The 21,224-nt window shown below is 40.6% G+C and overlaps 1 protein-coding gene across 5 annotated transcripts in view; it reads left to right on the top strand.

The window, feature by feature from the left end:
• Positions 1–21,224, top strand: part of CALCRL (calcitonin receptor like receptor) — a 95,132-nt gene that overhangs the window by 62,879 nt on the left and 11,029 nt on the right. For all 5 annotated transcript variants that reach the window (XM_073306116.2, XM_073306117.2, XM_073306119.2 and 2 more), the window contains 6 exons: positions 2,220–2,346; positions 4,153–4,306; positions 6,168–6,228; positions 6,336–6,402; positions 20,171–20,389; positions 20,779–20,820. In XM_073306116.2, the coding sequence (XP_073162217.1) occupies positions 2,220–2,346; positions 4,153–4,306; positions 6,168–6,228; positions 6,336–6,402; positions 20,171–20,389; positions 20,779–20,820 (670 nt within the window). The remainder of the gene's footprint in view (positions 1–2,219; positions 2,347–4,152; positions 4,307–6,167; positions 6,229–6,335; positions 6,403–20,170; positions 20,390–20,778; positions 20,821–21,224) is intronic.

Raw genomic sequence — 21,224 nt, 5'->3', positions numbered from 1 at the left:
CATTGAGGTCTTGACAATAAGCAGACACAGAGTCCCAGAGTTGTTCATGACTCATTTTTGCATATAACTATTAGTTCTAGTCTGGAGTAATTTCGATATACATCCATAGTCAAACCTGCATGTTCTTCAGAAATTAAACCGCAAAGACAAAAACAAAATTATATCCACAGAAGACCTAATAGAATATAATTTACAACTTAATTCATATTCATAGCTGCATTTTGTGATTTGTGCTTTTTCTATCAATTTTTTTTCCAGAAGATTAACCTTTGCCAATTGTTGGGACCAGATTCTAACATCCTTCCTCATGTGAATTAGCTGCTTGCTCCTTAAGTGTGGTCCCATTGACTTCATTGAGACTGCATGTGGAGTAAGGTGGTACTCAGCTTGAACAAGGGCTCCACAATCTGGTCCTTAATGATTTAGGCCTTGTCTACACTTGCAATAGCATGCAGCTACACACCACAGTGAAAGGCAGGCTGTGTCCACTGTGGTGTGTAGCAACATGCAGTAGTGAAAGGCTCCAGCAGGGAGATGCCAGAGCCATTCTCCGCCGCCTCTATCCTCCTAGAGCCTTTTCCTATTGCCAAAGCCTTTCACTACAGTAGTGAAAGGCTCTGGCATCAAGACACTACACTGCTAAAAATAGCTGCATAGAACATGGAGGCACTATAGAGAGAGGTGTAGGGTATATACTCTCGGGTTCAGTCACGTAGGGCATTCTACTCACCTAAGTTGTGCCTCACTGTCTACACTGCTATTTATACACATGCTCGCTGGGCTTGCAGCGTCTATATTGTGTCACCACACATTAGACTTAACCTTTACTGGCACGGGTTCCTCTACGGTCAGCTCTGTTTACCTGTGGGAAGCTTCATACTCCCTTCTGGTGCCTGAGCAAAAACTGTGAACAATGCATAACCATAATTTTATAATGCAGATCTTTACAGTATGACTTGAACAGGCATAGAATACACCTATCTAACCGTACTGGTGACTGTCTACTTAACTTTTTCCTTTCTTCCTATGTCTCGCATGTCTTCAACAGATTGCCAGTCACTGCACCTCAACTCTTGCAAAGATACTGTAAATACATTGCTATGAAAACATTATATTAATCTGTATCATCTTCCTGGCTCAAATATGGAGCAATATTTGTCCAGATTTTAGGTTTTCTCGGTGTGCTGTTTGTAAAGACTAGACAGCTGGGGGTTTTCCCTCCCTTTCCTGATGCGTTCAGACGTGGCGCTCACTAACGTGAATTGATTGAAGTCTGGCCTCCACACCAGTAAACAGTCATTGGAATTGTGATAGCTTCTCCCTTTTCCATTAGAATTTCTCTCTGTCAATTAACGCTACCGTCCTCCCCTCCCCCCCCCCAAAAGGAAGGTAGGTGGGTAGGGCTGTACTGCAACATTTCCAGTAGCCACAATTCCACCCCATTGCCAGAGCCTTTCCCTGCCGCATGGAGCTACAGATGTAGCACCTGTACCCTACAAGCCACTGTAAGTGTAGGCATAGTTTTCGACCACTGTAGTGCTCCCTGGACGTCCAGTGACACTTCTCCCGAAGGCCGCAACCCTTCCTCTACCTCTTTTGCAGAGGCTAGTGCTAGGAGTGGTGCTCACCCCGTACAGAGTCTTTGCGCTCCCGTGGTACTTGGACTCCCATGATGCTCAGCTCCTGCACTGAGGGTGCAAGAGGTGGCGATTCTTATTGCGGTGATTCTCTCCCTTTTCACACTCACACAGGCCCCTGGCTCTTAGAGAGAGGGAGCCTGACGGTCAGGAGACCTCGGTTCTGTTCCTGTCTGTGCCACACCATGGACTTGCTGTGTGATTCTGAACAAGGATACTGGATTAGATGGACCAATACTTTAGTAAATGCTATTTTCCTGTGTATGAAAATAATTGGTGGGGCGTACGCTTTTAAAAAAATAATTTGGCATGGAATAAAATATCACCTTGCAATAGTAAGTAAACATGTTTTTCCAGACCTTTTTTAGCTAATTGCTCCAAAGCAAGTGCTTTTCTTATAAGCATAATAAAACGTGTTGCACATGGTTTGCATTATACAGCCAAATGAAAATAAAATCAAGGATAAAGAAAATCTTTACCTTTCACAAAATTAAATTTATTATTTTAAAATGAGTTGGCAGAATAGTTAATATGAGGCTGAGAACTCATATGTATTAATTTGCTCTTGTCTCTCTTTTCTAGGAGCTTGAGTTGCCAAAGGATCACCCTACATAAAAATCTGTTTTTCTCTTTTGTTTGCAACTCCATCGTTACAATAATTTGGCTGGCGGCAGTTGCCAACAACCAGCAGTTAGTTGCAACTAATCCAGTAAGTGAAAGTGGATTTGGCTGCACTGTTGATTTGTGTGGAAAGACATTTAGTGATGGAAAATATTAATAAATTAGATATCATTAGTTCATGACATCATGTCTATCAAAGCTAACATTTTTGAATTGCAGTAAGAATTTATTCATTCTTTAAATAATGCAACAGATGTCTGGTCAGTTTGGCCAGCTAAGGTTTGTGAAGGCAAGGGAGTTCAAAATCACATGGATCTTTATTAAATAGATAGTATTGGACTACATTTCTGATTTCAGTTTGGTATTGTGTGTCATGCAGCTAGATCTCTTGTATTCTTGCACAATACTAAAACAATGTCAGGAAAGTAGTATGATCTGGAAGAATGATTTAAACGAAGTTATACCAGGGATGAATTTGTCCTGGGGTTGGCAGTCAAGAAGTCTTGAGTTCTAAACCTGCCTCTGTTATTTGCTTTCTTTGTGGCTTTTGTTCCACCCCCACCCCTCCTCCCCCTTTAAAGTTGGATAATGACACTTCACTGTCTCATGGGAGTGCAGGGCAGCTAGCGAGGCTTAAGTAGTGAGGGGTAGATTGTATAGCCCTTGTTCATTTCTGAACACTTACATAAAAAGTGCTGGTCATTTTCAATACTCAAAAATACTTCAATTTAGATACAGTCAGGTGCCTGATGGTTTAACCTTGCATTTCACTCCTTAGCAGTAACAACTAGAAAATTTACTGGTTAGCATACAGTAGATATCTTTTTTCTTCTGGGTGGTCTTAGATATAATATTTCTGGTATTTACTCTAAGGCTAGCTATACATTAAAATAGCTCTGTCATGTGCTGCTGTCTGCTTAGCTTATCAAGGGAATGATTATTCTGAGCAATCCCATGAATCCAAGCTTAGATGAGTTTTCTCCAGTGGACAGGAGAGGTAGTGGTTTCTAAGCCATTTAGAATTTTGCCTGGACTATTTCAAAAGAATTTAAGATTATGCTCCAGAACTAAATAAAAATAAATGCATCCATAGTGACTGGCTTTCCTGTCACACACTACTGGTACAACTCCAACATCTTTAGTGGAATGATTCAGATTCAGACTGGTATGGGGGAACTTGCCTGTGTAATGTAGATAGATACAGTAGGATAAATGTGTATGGGCCTGATTTTGATAGCATTCACATTGGTGTAGCATAGTAGAAGTAGACCAGTGCAAAACTGTGTGAGAGGAAAATTACACCCTATTAGACTGTCTTCGTTTAGTTCTAAAGTTTAGGATTAAGTTTTGTAGAGAGGACTGGGGCAAAAAGTCTAAAAAGCTATTACGGAGGTGAATCTCCTTCTTTCGCTGAGGAGAGTGCATGCACTGTTCCCACTGGAGGATACTGAGAGGTAACTGAGAGGATAATGTGGCCTAATCAAAGGATCTTCTTCTCAAAGATATTACTTACCATCAGATACTTTTCACAAAGATTTGAGGAATCTTTATTTACCTGCATTGATTAATTTACATCAGTGTTGGCAACATGAGGAACCTCTGAGGGGAAAACGTCATCATTTTAAAAGATTTCCCTAGGTCCATTATGTTCACCGTGGTGTTGGAAGCCTTCAGCATTCATCCCAAAAATCAAGCCAGCTAATAAAACTACAGTCTCTTTTGTGGAGTCATCCGGATGTCACCTTTTGAGTACTGCGTTATGAATAACACATATCAAAGCAAACTTTGTAGCAAAGCAGAGTGATGCAATAAGTAATGCTTCCCTCTTGCCATTAAATCTCTTGGAACCATTACAAACTAACTATTCAAGCTGTATTCTTTGTTTTTTCCACAGGTTAGTTGCAAAGTATATCAGTTCATTTACCTGTATTTAATGGGTTGCAATTACTTCTGGATGCTCTGTGAAGGCATTTACCTGCATACTCTCATTGTGGTGGCTGTCTTTGCAGAGAAACAACACCTGATGTGGTATTATCTTCTCGGCTGGGGTATGTAATTCCATAGGTTGTTCTCTTTAAAAGAAAAAAAACAAACAACTGCTGCCTCAAGATTTCTTTCTTTTTTTGGGGGGGGACCATCATTTTTAATTTAAATCTATAAAACTAATACTATGTACGCATATACTTCAACAATGTATACCAGATCAAGTTTGTTTCTCTGAAATTAAATATGTCCTTACTGTTTTAGCAAAGCTTTCTGCGCATACTTCTGTCTTTGCTAAAAGGCAGATTATGTACTGGAGAAGTCAGGAAGTGACTCCTCCTTTGCATAGAGAAAAGCGCCTCTTACTATGAAGAGACAATAAGAAGTAATTATTCATTGTTTCTCATCTTGAAGATGTTTATACAGGAATGAATGTTTGTTTCCTGAGATGTCTCACCAGGCCTAGGGTGGAGGAGGGTCAAAACTGAATTGGGGAAGGCCAAGCATTTATTTTTCCAGAGGTTCCGCTTGACCTGTATTGTTCACAAAGCAAATAGAGAACTACTGTAGGTAAAGAGCTTACGTAAAAAAACCCACCAAAGACCACAAACTGAACATGACAAATTAAGGCAGTGTGGGATAGCACTTTCACAAAAGGCAGGACTCAGGCTTCTGGCTGTATTTGCACAAAGCTTTCAGGCCAAAATTTTCTGAAGTGACTAGTGATTTTGTGTGCTTCAGCTTTTGGTTGCTCATCTTGAGATGCATTCAAGAGGCTTGATTTTGAGAGCATAGGTGTTCAGAAGTTTCTGAAAATCAGGCCCTTTTACGTTGTCTCAGATTGGGCACCAAAAATCACTGTTCAAAATGTAGGTAATTAGGGATTCAATAAAGTATTTTAAATCTCTTTTCTGGTAGTTTTATTTTTATCAACTCAAGTACTATAGATCACTAAAAATAATTCTAGAGTCATTTTAATTAACCCTGTTGAGACTGTGAACTTTTATGCATATCCTGTTAAGAATTAATACAGCTTGCAGTCTGGAAAATGTCAGTACAGTTGGAGTTGTACTTTTTTAAAATGCCTTTTTGTTTACAATTTGACCTAAGATTTATTTATATAGACAGATTCAAATTTCGTAATAACACAATATACTGGACTACATTTCTGTATGACAGGACATACATTGGAGCAAATCAAATGATGTTTTGCTGTATAGTGCTATATAGTTTTGTACGTAGCATGGTCAAAGTGAAAAAATATAAGATTCCCACAGCTGATGCAAATAGTTGCTTCCTAGTTATTTTCCATGTACTAGAAACCAACAAAACACATAAAAAACATAACCAGTAAAATTGCATGGCTATTCATACTGCAAAACACCGGTGAATTAGAGGGGGGCTTGTCTAGCCATCTACACAGAATTGCACTGATATACGGAAACATGCCTAAAAATGAGCATTAATTTTCAAGTGTGAGAATGAAAACAGTAGATTAAAAATGTTGTTACATTAACTTACCTGATCTGATTTAAAATTTTCAATCTGTCTTCCTACTCGAGGCCCTCATCCAGCAGAGCTTTAAGCATGTGCTTAATTTTACAAAGTCAATGGGTCGACTCACTTGCTTAAATGTTTTGCTGGATTGGAGCCTTACTTGCTGCACTGTTACTCAGGATTAGATTTTTCAACACAGATGCTTGCTACATCAGGCCTTACTCTGGAAAAGTCTCATTCAAATCGAAAAGTACCTGAAATCAGTTATATCTGTGTGCCTGAGTGAGGCATGCAGGATGAAATTAGGTTTATTATGTGTATTCATTCATTATGTTTAAAATTTACTCATTGCCACTTTAACAGTTCTTTTTTTGATGAAGTCAGAATTAATCCTTGAATTAGGCTGATTTATAAATTTGCTGTTCTCAGGATTCCCGTTGATCCCTGCCTGCATACACGCTATAGCGAGAAGTCTGTATTTCAATGACAAGTAAGTAAAATCTCAGGTTTTGTTTCTAAAAATGTAACATTTTCTTTCAAGGAGAGATGATAATTAATAAAAAGCCCAAATGTTTATTCTTCCCATTTTCTCCACAGCTGCTGGATCAGTTCTGAAACTCATCTGCTGTACATTATCCATGGTCCTATTTGTGCTGCTTTAGTGGTAGGCGTTTTTCATATGATCATTTGTTTTTTCTTGTCAATTTCCTGATTGTTCCTAGTCTTTTTACAGAATGGGTAGGATCAATATCTCCCACCACAAAAAGGGTGTGACTGTGAAGACAAGAGGACAGATTCACTAATGGTTTAAGTGCAAAACACCAGTGAATGTATGTTACGGGTCCCCTTCTGTGTCCAATCAACAGAGGATAGAGTATGTTACAACCCTCAGCTACAGAGTTTTCAAGCTGCTGCATGCTTTCAGCTCATGCTTTTAGTTCTGGAGGCCCTTAGTTCAATCACCAGTGTGTAAGCCAAGATGGCAACCATCATGTAAGCAGATTCAATTCCATTGTAGTCAGTGCAGTTGCATTCATGCCAATGATGAACTTGGGCAAAGTTTTGCTAAGGTTTGCCAGAAAATGACTTCACAGTTGGAAATAAATCTCCCTTTCTTCTTTTTTCTATGCTTCTGGTAATGAAAATATTTTACTATACTGGTTGTTGATAGTACTTGTGCTGACATAATGGATACATAATGGATACATAATGGAACTCTAAACAGAGTTCTTGTCTAATTACTGTGGTTGCCATTCTTAGTTTGATCAACATGGATCACAATTAATTACAGTTAGGTCTTGTCTACCTGAGAGAGTTTCTCTGGTGTAACCTATGACAGAAACGGATATAGTTAAATTGGTACAAAGCCCTGTGTGGACATACTTATTTCAGGATAAGAGTATCTTTCCTTGATTTAGCCTAAATTGACAGGGAACAAGTTTAAGTTACACTAAATATAAGGTTTCAGAGTAGCAGCTGTGTTAGTCTGTATCTGCAAAAAGAAAAGGAGTACTTGGGGCACCTTAGAGACTAAGAAATTTATTTGAGCATAAGATTTTGTGAGATGCTCAAATAAATTTGTTAGTCTCTAAGGTGCCACAAGTACTCCTTTTCTTTTTACAAAATATAAGGCACTTTTAAACCAAAATAAGAGTGTCCATGGGAGAGGGGGGAGAAATTGCATTAGTTTAACTATATCAGTTTAAAAATCAATTTAAATTAAACCAATGCAACTTTCCCATGTAGACCAGGCCTCAGAGGCACATCAGAAGTTCTCCCATATATAGTATCTCTGGCAAAGATACAGTGTCAAAAGGCAAAATTTTCAAAAATGCCTAAGTCCCATTTTCAAAAATGATTTAGGCACTTAACGGCCAGATTTCCAAGGGCAATTGGAGCCTAAAGATGCACTTAGATGAATTTTCAGAAGCACTTTAACTATGCAAGCACCTAACTCCCAATGAAATCCAAGTTGGGGCCTATCTGCATATTTATGTGCATAAATACCTTTGAAAACCAGGCCTAAGTCCCACTGACTTAAAATGAGATTCAGTCTCTTAGGTACTTCAGTGTCTTTTGAAAACAACTCCTAAATCACCATTTCTGAAAATTTTCCCCAAATGTCCAAGACCAGAAAGTATTGGCACTAAACAAAAATAAAATGAGATTTTCAATTAGGTCAAAATCCTGTGGCCAAATTTAGTATTGCGTAACGACCTGAAAGTGGTTCCATGGGGGATGGTGAGAGAGAGAGAGGGAGGGGGAGTGCAGAGAGTTAGGTAAGAGTACAACTGGTTGAAACTTGGAATTTCTGTTCTAGTAGAAATTCTGATATTTCAAAATAGGTTTTTGTTCCATTTCAGAACTTTGTTTTGAATTTTTGAAATTTCCCACTAACAGGAAATTTCACAAACAATGGTTTTAAAAAATTGAATTGTTATCAAAAGAAACTGAGCGGCTGGCTGCCTGGACACCTGTGAAGCAGGAAGCCTAGCAGCCATGAGAGCCCTGGCTCAATCTGGAGCTTCCAGACTGCCTGCTGTGGGAGCCATGTCCTCACTAGGGCTAGGACTTCCAGGGTCACCAGGCTCTCAGTTCCATGGCAGGGAGCCTGTGAGCCCTGACATGGCTGCTCTACCCTGAAGTCTCAGACACTAGAAGCCTGGATCTCCAGCCCTGGGTCAATCGGTATAGTGGGGCTGCCCTGAAGCCATTGACCTTAGATGCCCTGGGATCTTTGGCCTCAGTGCAGTCTGTACAGTGGGACTGGGGACCCTGGAAACCTCACCCCCCAGCAACCTTCGAGGAAACCAGGCAAGTTTCTGATGGACCCCTGCCTGTCATTCAACAAAACTTTGTTGAACCCATGATGTTCCCATGAAGCATTTCAGGTTTGACAAACTTTTCACCAGAAAATTCCCAACCAGCTATAGATAAGGGGCTTCGCCTCCACCCCCGCAACAGGAGCAGAGGAAAGAACAGGTGAGGCAGGCCCTGACTAATAATCCTGTGAGTATGTGAATCCATCACCCAGCCCCTTTCCATAAGATGTGTAAGGGTGTGTGTTCTGCCTCTGGAGGCTACTGCAGCAGGAGGGAATATGATTCTGTTCTATCTTCTACCTCCCACCCTCACTTGCCTGCGTAAAGTCTATCTACTAGAGTGTACAATTCAATGTTTGTTAAATCACAAACACAAATTAACCTGTGGTGTAAGTAATTGCATCTCCACTGAAGTAAATAGATGTTGTACCCACCTACACCAGAGCTGAATTTAATCCATGGAATTTTGGCTTTGTGATATCACTAATCAAAGGAAAATATGACTCAAGGGAAAATATGTGGCTGATTAAAGAAAAAATTTCTATTTTATATATACATACACAAGCACAGCTATCTTGGCAATTAATAACTATAAAAAATGCATATAAAACTCTGCTAAACTGTTATCCAATGATAGTAACATTTTATAAATTAGCCTGAACATGTCAATGACTCTACACATTAAAATAATTCCTGTTAGTATAAGATAATCAGAAAACCTAGACTGGCTGACCTCAGCAAAATTAGCATGTGAAAACACACCAACTTTAATTTTTCATATCATTTTCCAATTTGCCCAAGGCAGTTTTGTTAACAATTAATAAATTGAACAATGTTTTGGTAAATAGTTCAAAGTTGCCCCTGAGGCTGAAATTGTTTCGATCTGCATGTCATCTTTGTACAGAAGACAGAATGTGTGGGCCACTGATTATCTCCAGCCAGTTGGTGATATCTCATAATGTTCATGAAGTGTGTCAGCGACTGAACCTTTAATACTTATCACGATCAATTTATTCGCTTTGTTGTTAGCTGGTTTGGCAAGGGGCTTTGTTCAACTTCCTTTCAAATTTTGTAACTTAGACACTTTCATACAGAGAAGACAAACAAAAAGCTGGTGTATTTAAATAGGCCAACACTGAATGCTTTTTGTAAGTCTGCTCCCACTAGGGTGACCTGATGTCCCGATTTTATAGGGAAAGTCCTGATATTTGGGGCTTTTTCTTATATAGGCTCGAATTATTCCTCCACCCTCTGTCCTGATTTTTCACACTTGCTGTCTGGTCACCCTAGCTCCCACTGAAGTCTAGGGGAGTTTTGCCACTGATTTCACTAGACTGGCACTGAGCATGTCTGAAAATCCCACCCTCTAAATCCATTTACTTTTCATGCATCTGTTTTTATTTATTTATTCTTTTTTGATCATCATCAACGATATTTATACAAAGTGGAGGGAGGTTCTAGACCCTCACTGTCTCGCTCCTTCTTTTGATGCCTGCTTTGAAGCCATTTGTTCTCATATTATAACCACTCTAAATTCCCTCTTGAGTGTCACAAATGCATGACATCACAATTACTTTCATGAAATTACTACAGGACATAAACTCAATATCCAGCATTATGAGCCCAGCTCTCAATGACTGCTGCAAAAGAAATTATACTGGGAAAAATGCAATTTGTCACTTTCTCCATGAAAATGACTGAACCTTTTTGACTCCAACATTCCAGAAAACATTCTCTCCTAGACTGAGAACGAATCTGACAGATTTCAGCCAGGAAGGAAAAAAGATTGAAAATATTATAAGCAACTGAAAATTATCCCTTCGAATGGAAACATTGGTCCCACTTTAACCAGGGGCCAGATCCAAACTTGGACCTGATTCAATAACCACTAAAGTCAATGGAAATTATATCAAGCCCTCTAGATATTGTTACCTGGTCTGTCTACCTTTAATCTCAGTTTTCTGCCAACTAAAATAAGAAAATAGGATTTCTTCTCCCCCTCACACACCCTCCTAGGACAGAATACTGAACCCACTGGTCAGCCTATTATCTTAGCTGTTGAGAAATGTTTGCTGAGGAGGTCCATGGGGTACATAGATGCTGTGGGTACTCATGCCCTCTTTACAGGTTGATTAGCTAGTGAATTAATGTAGTTGAGAATCACTTGCCTTTGTCCCATTCCAAACCCTCTCCATAATGCAGCACAATGTGTTCCTCTGGAACTGTGATCCATGACCAGTGGGGCATGGACCCCTGCAGAGATTCCCTGTATCCTGCCTCCCTCTACCCTGACAATCAGGTCTTCCATACCAGGTAGATGTTGTGGCTGGAAAGTACTAGGGCTTTAGTATTTCCTCTGAAAACCAGTTCTAAATCCATCTAACCTTTCCTCTCCCCAGCATATATAGAGAGTGAAATCCCAGCTCAATTGACATCAGTAGGAATTTTGCCATTGACTTCAGTAGGGCCAAGATTGCAGCCAGAGAATGCATGTCACTCTATTTTATACTAATATACTACTATTTCTTTAATCCAAAACTGTCTCGTCAAGGAGATGTCATGTACGTAACTATGCTGTCAGTTCTAAAGCTGAGAAGTCATTTGTATCTACCTTAGTTTATACCTTTGAGCTCTGAATTTCATGAAAACTAGAGCACCTTACAGGGTCTGGCCTTATTTGCCAAATTTCATATCTTCCTCCCTCCCCTCCTCCCCCAAACCAATCAATATCAAAGATAAACGGGCACAAAGTACCTGATCCAAAGCCTATTGAAAGCAATGGCAAGAATCCCATTGATTTCAGTGGACTCTGGGTCAGGCCCAAACTGCCCAGTGTTGTTCCCATCAAAGTCAACAATAAAAATGCTCTTTGATTTCAATGACAGCAATATCAGGCGCAAAATGTGTTTGAGGCTTGTAAATCTCTATGTCCAACTGCTTTTATTTATTTATTTGGTTGTTTGTTTATTTAAATGTATGTACAACTTTAATATTCCTGCATGAATGTTTAATGAAAAGTAGGTTGAAAATGTGGATCTTATTCTCAGTATAAATTTTCTGGGCACTGAGGCAGGAAAAAATATGGATGTAGAGATGATGAAGACTGAACAGGGTTGTAAATCTTTCCCATGACATGTGCGAAACAAAAGAGATCCTTTTTGAAAGGGTTACTGTAATTTCCCATCCTGATAATAGTTAGATGTTATACATTGATTAAAAAAAGACAAGTCAGGGGTAAAGATGGAAGAGTAAATGCATTTGCTTTGGCTGTGTAAGCAGAACCCTCATCGCTGAAGCAGTTTGACTGCCAATCCAATGTCCACACTTAACTAAGCATGACCTGCTTTAGTACAACTGTAAGCAACAATATTAAGCTAACAAGGTAACTAGAGGAAAGTGTTTTTTCTCCTTGTAGGAGCAACATCTTAAAGACCACAGCTGGGACTTTCAGAGCAGGAGCCAATGGGAATTGGGTTCCTAACTCCCTTAGGCTGCTTTGAAAGTCCCACCCTCCATGAAGTTAACAACGATGCTTTTAGAAGCCATGCTATTGTGTTATTGATCAAATCTACGCCCAAGAAAGGAGCAGCTATAATTTGTATCTTGACTGGAGTTGTCTCTAGTTGCCCAGTGAGTTGCAAATGTTTGCCTAAAGAGTCATGAATAAAGGAATAGCAGGAGAATGGGGAAATGGAGGCCGATGTCCATTTCTCCAACTGACGAGAATCATTGATCAGAGTGGAAAAAAAGAATAGCAGGGGTTTTTAATTTAAGTAAAAGCAGTTTTGACTTCAGCTATATTAACAAATGAATTTTTCTGTGCCAAAGTTTTTATTTTTGCCACTGAAAAGGACAGATTTTAAAATTATTTCTACCATTTATAAGAAGGAACATGTTACAATAGTTTAGTGTATTTTTTCCTTGACAGTTCTTTAAATAAGGCTGAAGACCACAATTCGGCAAGATAGCTAACAAGACAAGGCATCCGATGAAGTGAGCTGTAGCTCACGAAAGCTTATGCTCAAATTAATTTGTTAGTCTCTAAGGTGCCACAAATACTTCTTTTCTTTTTGCGAATACAGACTAACACAGCTGCTACTCTGAAATCAGTGAGGTATGTAACTTTAACATGAGAGGCAGTATGGTCCAATGGATGAGGCACTGGACTGAACCTCATCAAACCAACCAACCTTATGTTTCTACCTTTGCCACAGACTTGCTGTGTGACCTCGGGCAAGTCATTTCCCTTCTGTGTACATCTATTTGCCCCTCCCAACCTTTGTCTGACTTGACTTGTGTAAGCTCTGTGAGGCAGGGACTGTTTTTTCCTATGAGTTTGCACTGTACCTCACAAAATGGGACTCCAAACTCAGTTGAGTCTTGTAGTCATTACCATAATACATATAGTGATCATACACATGTGAGTAGTCCCATTGCTGTCAATGGGACTATCTGTGCTTAAAGTTTTGCATGTGCTAAAGTAACTTCCTGAATCAGGGCCTGCCTTTGCTAATTTTGTGAGAAATCAGGCCATCAAAATCTCTCTGCGTTAGCATTTTGGAAAAAGTCTCTATTACCGGCAAAAGAGATTACTGAATATTTCTGCTGCTCCTTTTCTCAGGTCTGCACTCTACTTTGCCACAAAACTAAACCCATTTATCTGATTCATTTATTTTAATATCTGCACTAGTTAGCCTTGCAAATTGTGTGAATGTGTTTATGGTGGGAAAGTGGCATGCTCTATTTTAAAAAATGAAGTACAAGCACTAATAAGATTTTATGAATGAAATAGTTCTGTTATGAGCTACTCACCTTTAACTTTTGTTAGTCTAGTGTTTAATTAACCTTCAAGCTGAAGATCTGTGTTAAAAATATTTTGTACTAATTCAGTCAAATTGCCAAAGCTTCAGAGGTATGTGAACTACAAGTTCAGAGAACCACTTTGTATTAAAGTAATAGATCTAAGTGAGAGAGCTTAAAATTAGCAATGAAGGAAGGACATATTGTTGGAATGTACAATAGGAAGTTAGACGAGGATGGTAGGCTGCCTGAAACCTAAATAAATCTCTTGGGAAAGAATCAGAAGACCTTGATTGCCTAAACAAAGCTAAAAGGTAGTTGCTAGTTTCCAGCAGAAACTCATGCAGAAGTTTCCTATGTAAAGCAATTTCCTATTAAATTGATTTAAATAGCTCATAAGTGGAATATAAATAACATGGCACATCCACCTAATACCATGTTGCTGAAACCATGAGTGGCTGTTTATTATGAGTTCATAATTTACGTAACAGTAATGCTGTTGTATACAGAACACTACCACATTGACGCCTGGGTTGTTTGAGGTTGCTAACCAGGTCACAACTTTATTATAGTGAGACAAAAAAGATCTATATCCTAGAGGAGGAAGTCCTGCTTGTTGTAGAAAGAAGAGCATTTGCTTGTACTGGCTCCTTCCCCTATTCCTTGCATTGGTACACCTGCTGGGAGATCTTCCTCATCTCCCCATGCTGTTGGTATCTAGACCAAGTTCTTAAATACAGGATCCTATACTGGTAATGGCTATCTGCACCAGTCAGCCTCTCATTCTTGTTCGGAGAGATGGGATTGCCATACAGACCTCCCCCATGAGTCTGGGTGGTGATTAACTTGATGCTGCTTCTTCAGGAAAAAAAAAACCAATTTAGAGAACTAAGTTTGGAAAGCTCCTTTTGTCCCTAAACAGCTTTATACAAGGGAAGTTAATCAATGGTTTGGCCAATAAGGCTACTGTTTGGAGGCAAGTGCCCTCAGCCAGAGGTATTGCTGTCTTTAAAGGGACTTATCCCATAGCCAGGAAGGAGAGTCATTATCTCTGCCCCTTACAACATGTCTGAGATTAGACAACTGCTGCCATTATACAATAATACATGAAAATTCAATGCAATGTTGTCCATTTTATCCTCTTCTCTGACCTTGATTATTTGTCTACCTGGCTGTGCTTATACTGTGAGCTCTTCAGGGAAGGAACTATCTCATCTTGCCACAAATAAATAAACAACAATAATTAACAGTTATATATTTGTTACACTTGCATCTTCTAATGGTTTGTTTGCACACTCATTGTTTTTTATTAGATTTAGGGGACATGCTTGTGAATGAGACCACAAGTTGTTTGTTCATTCACTTTTGAAACATATAGAAATATTAGCAACAAAAGGTTTTACTGGGAGAGGTAAAGAGGACCCCAAATTCTCATTGACCTCAGCAAAATGTATGGTTGCTCATTACTTTTTGGGATCACTCCTTAACAATGAAGCAAAGGCCCAAATCCTCAAAGGTCAATGGGAGATCAGTGGGAGGTAGGCACCTAAATGCCTTTGAAAATCTGGTCCAAACTCCCAAAATATTCTCTTATCACTTTGTGCTATATGGTAAAATAACATGGAGAGTACCATCACACCATTGTAGCTAATAGAAATGTCATTTAATTTACAATACTACTGAATAATCTGAGTATTTGCCACTTTTTCTATGCCTTTAAGTTATAACAGCATATCCAATGGATCTACTTAGAAATGGTCAAGAAATACTTTTTTTTCTTGTAAAAAGTTTTGACTAAAATTTAAAAAAATCATTTGTCCAAATTTCTCTTTCAAATGTTTTGGATTCTCATCGAAAAATCAAAACTGACAACAGAATTTTTTCCCAGTTTTTGGCTTTTTTGATTGATGAAAACTGGAGGGGGGGGAATCATTTTTTGTGGGGGCGGGTACTCAATGAAAACCGAAACATTTTTGATGAAAATGGATTTTTTTTTCTTGAAAATTTCCACACATTTTATGTTGAAAAAAGTTTTGATCGAAGACTTTTGATCAGCTCTAGACAGCAGGGATGCAATTTTAGTTAAACTGTAATACAAAATCCATTGACTCAAAAGCCTGCCCCTTTGACTTTGCTACAATAAAAGGCTGCTGACCACTGGGAAAATTGAAAATGTAAATTTTAAAATTGTATGTATCTGTATGCTAAAAAGGTGAGTAATAATTTTATAGCTTTTTTTCTATCGCTGTGTATTTTGTGATTGATTTCTGAGAGCAATGAATGCCTCATAAAGTGTACACATTCAGAATGACAGGCTAACGGCTGCATCAGTGATTTTTCTATTTTCACAAATGTTCAAAAAGCTTTTTATTTCACTTGTCTTTTCCGCTGCCATAGAAAAATTTGTTGTCTACATTATACTCTTACCTCTTGTCTACAGTGAAGGTCAAATCCTGCTCACTTTACCCATGTCAGCAGTCCCGTAGAGGTTACCAGCACTACTCACTTGGGTAAAGCAAAAAGAGTATATGACCTTATCTGGAAATAAGTTGGCACCTTTCTAGATAACCACACTTAGACACAAGTAGAAGATCCTCCTAGACAGGCTTTACTCTGCTACAAATCTAGAGGGGCAGGATGATTTGGTAGCTATGGCACAGGACTGTGCATTAAGAGCTATGGGTTCTATTTCCAACTCTGCCTCTGACTTCTTGTGTAACTTTGAGCAATTCATTCTGGGTTTGTCTACATCAGGGGTGGGCAAACTATGGCCCGTGGGCCAGATCCAGCCCCTTAGGGCTTTGGATCCGGCCCATGAGATTGCCCCCCGTGGTAACGCAGGCCCCGCACCACTCTCAGAAGTGGCCAGCACCACGTCCCTGGGGCCCTGCGGGGGAGGGAGCAGATGGCTCTGTGCATTGCCCTTGCCTCCAGGCACTGCCCCCCGCAGCTCCCATTGGCCAGGAACGGGGAACAGCGGCCAATGGGAGCTTTGGGAGAGGTACCCAAAGGCATGGCAAGGGTAGCATGCGGAGCCCTGTGCCCCCACAACTCCCCCAGGGGCCGCGCAGGGATATGGTTCCGGCCACTTCCCGGAGTGGCGTGGCGTGGGGCCAGGGCAGGCAGGCAGGGAGCCTGCCCTTGCCCCGGTGCTCACCACTGCCACCCCGGAACTGCTTTAGGTAAATGGCACTGGGCCAGAGCCCGAACCCCTCCCGCACCCTGCTCCCCAACCTCTGCACCTCGCACCCCTCCTGTACCCCAACTCCCTGCCCTGAGGCCCCTGCCACACCCTGCACTCCTCCTGCACCCCAACCCCTGCCCTGAGGCCCCTGCTGTAGCCAGCACCAGCATGCACCCCAACCCCCTGCCCTGAGCCCCTGCCACACCCTGCACCCCTGTGCACCCCAACTCCCTGCCCTGAGCCCCCTGCAAACCCCACACTCCTCCTACACCCTGAGCTCCCTCCCACAGTCCGCACCCCTCCTGCACCCCAACCCCCTTCCCTGAGCCCCCTCATACACCCTCATACACCCCGCATACCTCCTCTGCCCCAGTTCCCTCTGAGCCCGTTCCAGCACACCGCACCCCCTCCCACATCCCGCACTCCCTCCAGCCCCCTGCCCCGGCCCTGCATACAATTTCCCCACCCAGATGTGGCCCTCAGCCCAAAAAGTTTGCCCACCTCTGGTCTACATGGTGCATTACTGTGCAGATGGCTTTGCACATGTTCCATTACTTCTTCTTTGTGCTCATGACAGTTGGTAGCTGAAAACCAATATGGATCACTGATGGTCTGTGCTGGCTGTGTGGAAAATTGTGCAAGACTCGGCATGATGCTGGATGTGGGCTGAACTGTGTAGGAGTGCACTGCTTTACTCAAGCCGTATGAGTCAACCGGTGACCCAGACATGGCCAAACACTTAATCAAAACTTTAAACTGTGCTCACTGAGCCAGAGGGGAGGAAAAGACCAAGAACCTGGACTTTACATGGTCCAGCCGGAAATGCTGGAGTTTACTTTGTCACTTTAGAGTAGCCCAGCAACCACTGACACCATGCTGATTTCTCTGAGTACTAACCAATAACCAATCACCTGCTTTGCGTGGGAAAGACACCTCTGGAAAAAGAAATTAAGAGTCAAGTCCAGAGTACGTGGAGAATCTTCCAAGGCAACACATATCCGGAGCTTGCCCTGAACCTTTCAAACCTGAACCTTTCCACGGCTGGACAGAATGCTTTATAACATCAAGTCTGACACCACTGCCAGCTAAGACAACATCCTTCCAGAGTTCCTGAAACATCTTGGCCTATGCCCCCATTCTTGGCTGGCTCAATTCTCCAAAAAGGTCACAATGAAGGAAGACTGCTGAAAAACTGGTGCATTTCAAAAGTCATCACATCACATCCTCAGGGGGTCATCAGCCTCCTAAAACTTGGTAAAGACCCAAACCAGGCATCAAGCTACCACCCGATATCACTGCTTTCTGTGTGTCTCAAGGTTCTAGAGTGCCTCATTTTACAGTGAATAACACCAGAGGTTGAGAATATTTTTAATGTCGAGCAAGCAGACTTTCAACAAGGTCGAAGCACACATACTAACCACATTAATTGAAAATGGTTTTCAAAGAAACCTGAAAACAGGTGCTATTTTCCTTGACCTCACCGCATCATACATGGCACACAGGTCTACTTGTTAAAATATGAAGAGTCCTCCAACCATGGGTTACTGATGCCATCAAACAGCTACATCTAAGACAGATGGTTCAGGGTGCATGTTGGTGAGAAAACAAGTGCTTTGATAAAAACAGATGAGCAGGGTACCCCAAGGGTCTGTTCTAGCCCCCACCTTGTTCAATATATACATCAGTGACCTGCCACCAACCCAGTCATCTATGCAGACAATATCTGCTGTGGACTACAGGCTCCCACTTTCTATAAGTTGGAGAATACCCTGAGTGACGAAGCTGCAAAGCTGGCCAACTACTGCAAGACATGGCACCTTCAGCCTAGCACCAGCAAGACAGTCTCTAGAACATTCCACCTCCACCATGCCAACACTAAGAGGGAATTAAACATCACAATGAATGGCCAGAGGCTGAAGCATGAAGCATACCCAGTTTACTTAGGTGTGACCCTCAACCAAACATATAAAAACCGGCTGAGCAAGATAGCAGTGAAGGTCAAGACAGGCAAAAACCTTCTCAGCAAACTGGCAGGTTCTTCATGGGGAGTGGATGCTCCAACCCTAAGAACCTCAGCCCTTGCCATCTCGCACTGAAGAGCAGAATACTGTGTGCCAGTATGGATTCAGGAGGCACACACCAAACTTCTTGTTGTGCAACTCAGTTCAACAATGTGCATAATTGCAGGAACTCTCTTACTGACTCATCTTCTATGGCTTCCAGTTCTGAGCCACATTGCTCCCTTACATCAGGAGGGAGATTGCAGTAGACAAGCTGCTTGAGAAGGTACATGCCAACCCACACTTGCCCTTGCCTTTTTGTCCACGTCTTCCATCACAACATCCACTGTGGTCGAGGCTGCCATGCCAGAATGTGACAGCAGAGTCTGTGTGGTGGGAATACAAGTGCTTAATATCAACCACGAATAAGTTCCTCTTCAGAGAACCTTCTGCTCACCTGCCTGGCTTCAACCTGCCATGTCATCTGTGGGCCCTTCTTAACCAATTCCAGACTGGGCAAGGCTTCTGTGCAGCCACCCAGCACTGCTGGGATCTTTGAGACAATCCAAGATGCAGCTGTGGCGCAAATCTAACAATGACACACATTATTGAGGTGTGCCCACCAACCAAATTCAGTGGTGGGCTCTGAGCTATTGCTTGGCTCAGCGAATATGCAAATACTAAATAAATTAGTGTGTACCACCTGAGATATAAATTCTAGTGTGCACAAGCACCTTGTACACTAGGGAACTTCTAGGGCATGCCAATAGGGTCCAGGTGGGCCAGTGAGTGTATGACATGCCACTATGCACTAGAATTTACATCCCACTGGTGTACACTAGCACACTATGTAGACAGCCTTTAGAAACTGATTAAATCAATCACCTTCAGCTGACCCAGGATCAAGACCTTACATTAAATCAATCCCTCTGTGTCTAAATTCCCAATTAGTAAAATAGGGATTACAATTCTTTTCTGTTGCATGAGCATGTTGTAAGGATTTATTTATTAATATCTAGGAAGTGGTTTGAAAACCTTGCATGGAAGCTGCTGTAGCTATTATTTTACATACCGTGATATAGTCCACTCTCTTCATAATCCAGCATCCAAGATTGGTCCAATAACTTTGGGTGAAATACTGGCCCCTTTGAAGTCAATAGTAAAATTTCCATTCACTTCAGTAGGGCCACGATTTCATCCATTCAGATTAACATCCTGATCCTGGTACCAAAAACTCCCACCGATGTTAATGGGAATTTTGAATATGCAAGGAATGTAGGATCAGACTGCTAAACTGCATGCCTCTTTGGGGGTGAGTTCCTGTTTTGTTATACAGGTACAAGCTTTAAATAATTATGCATATATTGCATATGTGATTATGTATATAGAATCACAAGGAGAAAGTTGTCATGAGAAGAATTAATCTCCAAGTGCAAAGTGTAGATCCAATCCAGACAGAAGAAGTTTCAGATGCTCCATTTTGTTATAATGAAAACATGTCTAATGACATAACATATAGTCTGAGTTTCCTAACATGTAAATGTTTCCATTGCTTTCAGTATTCAGTACAAAATAATTGTAGTCTATTCTATCAGACTATTACAAAAGCAATTTCCTTTCTTACAGGTGAATCTTTTTTTCCTGTTGAATATTGTTCGAGTTCTCATAACCAAGCTCAAAGTCACACACCAGGCAGAATCCAGTCTATACATGAAAGCTGTGAGAGCTACGCTCATTCTAGTGCCACTTCTTGGCATTGAATTTGTGCTGTTTCCATGGCGACCAGAAGGCCGTATTGCTGAAGAAGTATATGACTACGTGATGCATATCCTTATGCATTATCAGGCAAGAAGCTTTAAGTTGCACTTGTTCCCTTGAGCTAGACTGTATTTGCAATATGACTGCAAATAAATGAATGACAAAGGGAAATTCATTAATTTCTAAACCGTTTTTAGATCTTTATAAAAAAACTTCTGCTTATTAATAGCCTTATAGTTCTCATTTCATTTAGATTAATCCTTTAGGAGGAATGAAATGTCATGCTAGCGTGCTGGCCCAATAGACCATCTGTATTATTAGTAATAATTCACTGAGTTTAGATTTGAAATGCATTTTTCCTCTTTGCTCTCTAGATCTGCGTTTTATTAGGGGTGTGTTACTGTGTGTGTGTGTTCTTGTATTTCAATAAATCTGTATGTATTGAAAAAATCAAGAGAAAACTTTTTATTTTGCAGGGTCTGTTGGTGGCTACAATTTTCTGCTTTTTTAATGGAGAGGTAGGTACAGTAACTGATTTTAATTTATTTAACTTCCTTAATTTTGGTTTAGAGTTAAAAGAAATTGTTTTGTTGTTGTTTTTTTAAATCCACCACCCCCATTTGTGATCCCAATGACAAATGTAAAATTGTAAATAGAAATTTAAATTTACACTTCTACATTTTAAAATAAGTAAAAATGTTAGGGATAAAGTATTTGCGAATAACTTACCTAGCAAGACCTGAATTTAGGCTTGAGTGTTGCCTCTAAAATATTTCATGAAATTCGTAAGGGTTTAAACCTATTAGGTGTTGAGCAGCCTAAAATTCTCTTGATTTCAGAAGTAATTAACGACACTCAGCACTTTTCAGGTTAGTATCCATATAACAATAACAGCACTGCTGTGTGGGAAAAAATTTCAGTA

This window comes from Lepidochelys kempii, chromosome 11, assembly GCF_965140285.1.
Source record: "Lepidochelys kempii isolate rLepKem1 chromosome 11, rLepKem1.hap1, whole genome shotgun sequence".
Classification (NCBI taxonomy): Eukaryota; Metazoa; Chordata; order Testudines; family Cheloniidae; genus Lepidochelys; species Lepidochelys kempii.
Note: the sequence above shows the minus strand (reverse complement) of the source record. Positions and strands in the feature narration are given on the sequence as shown.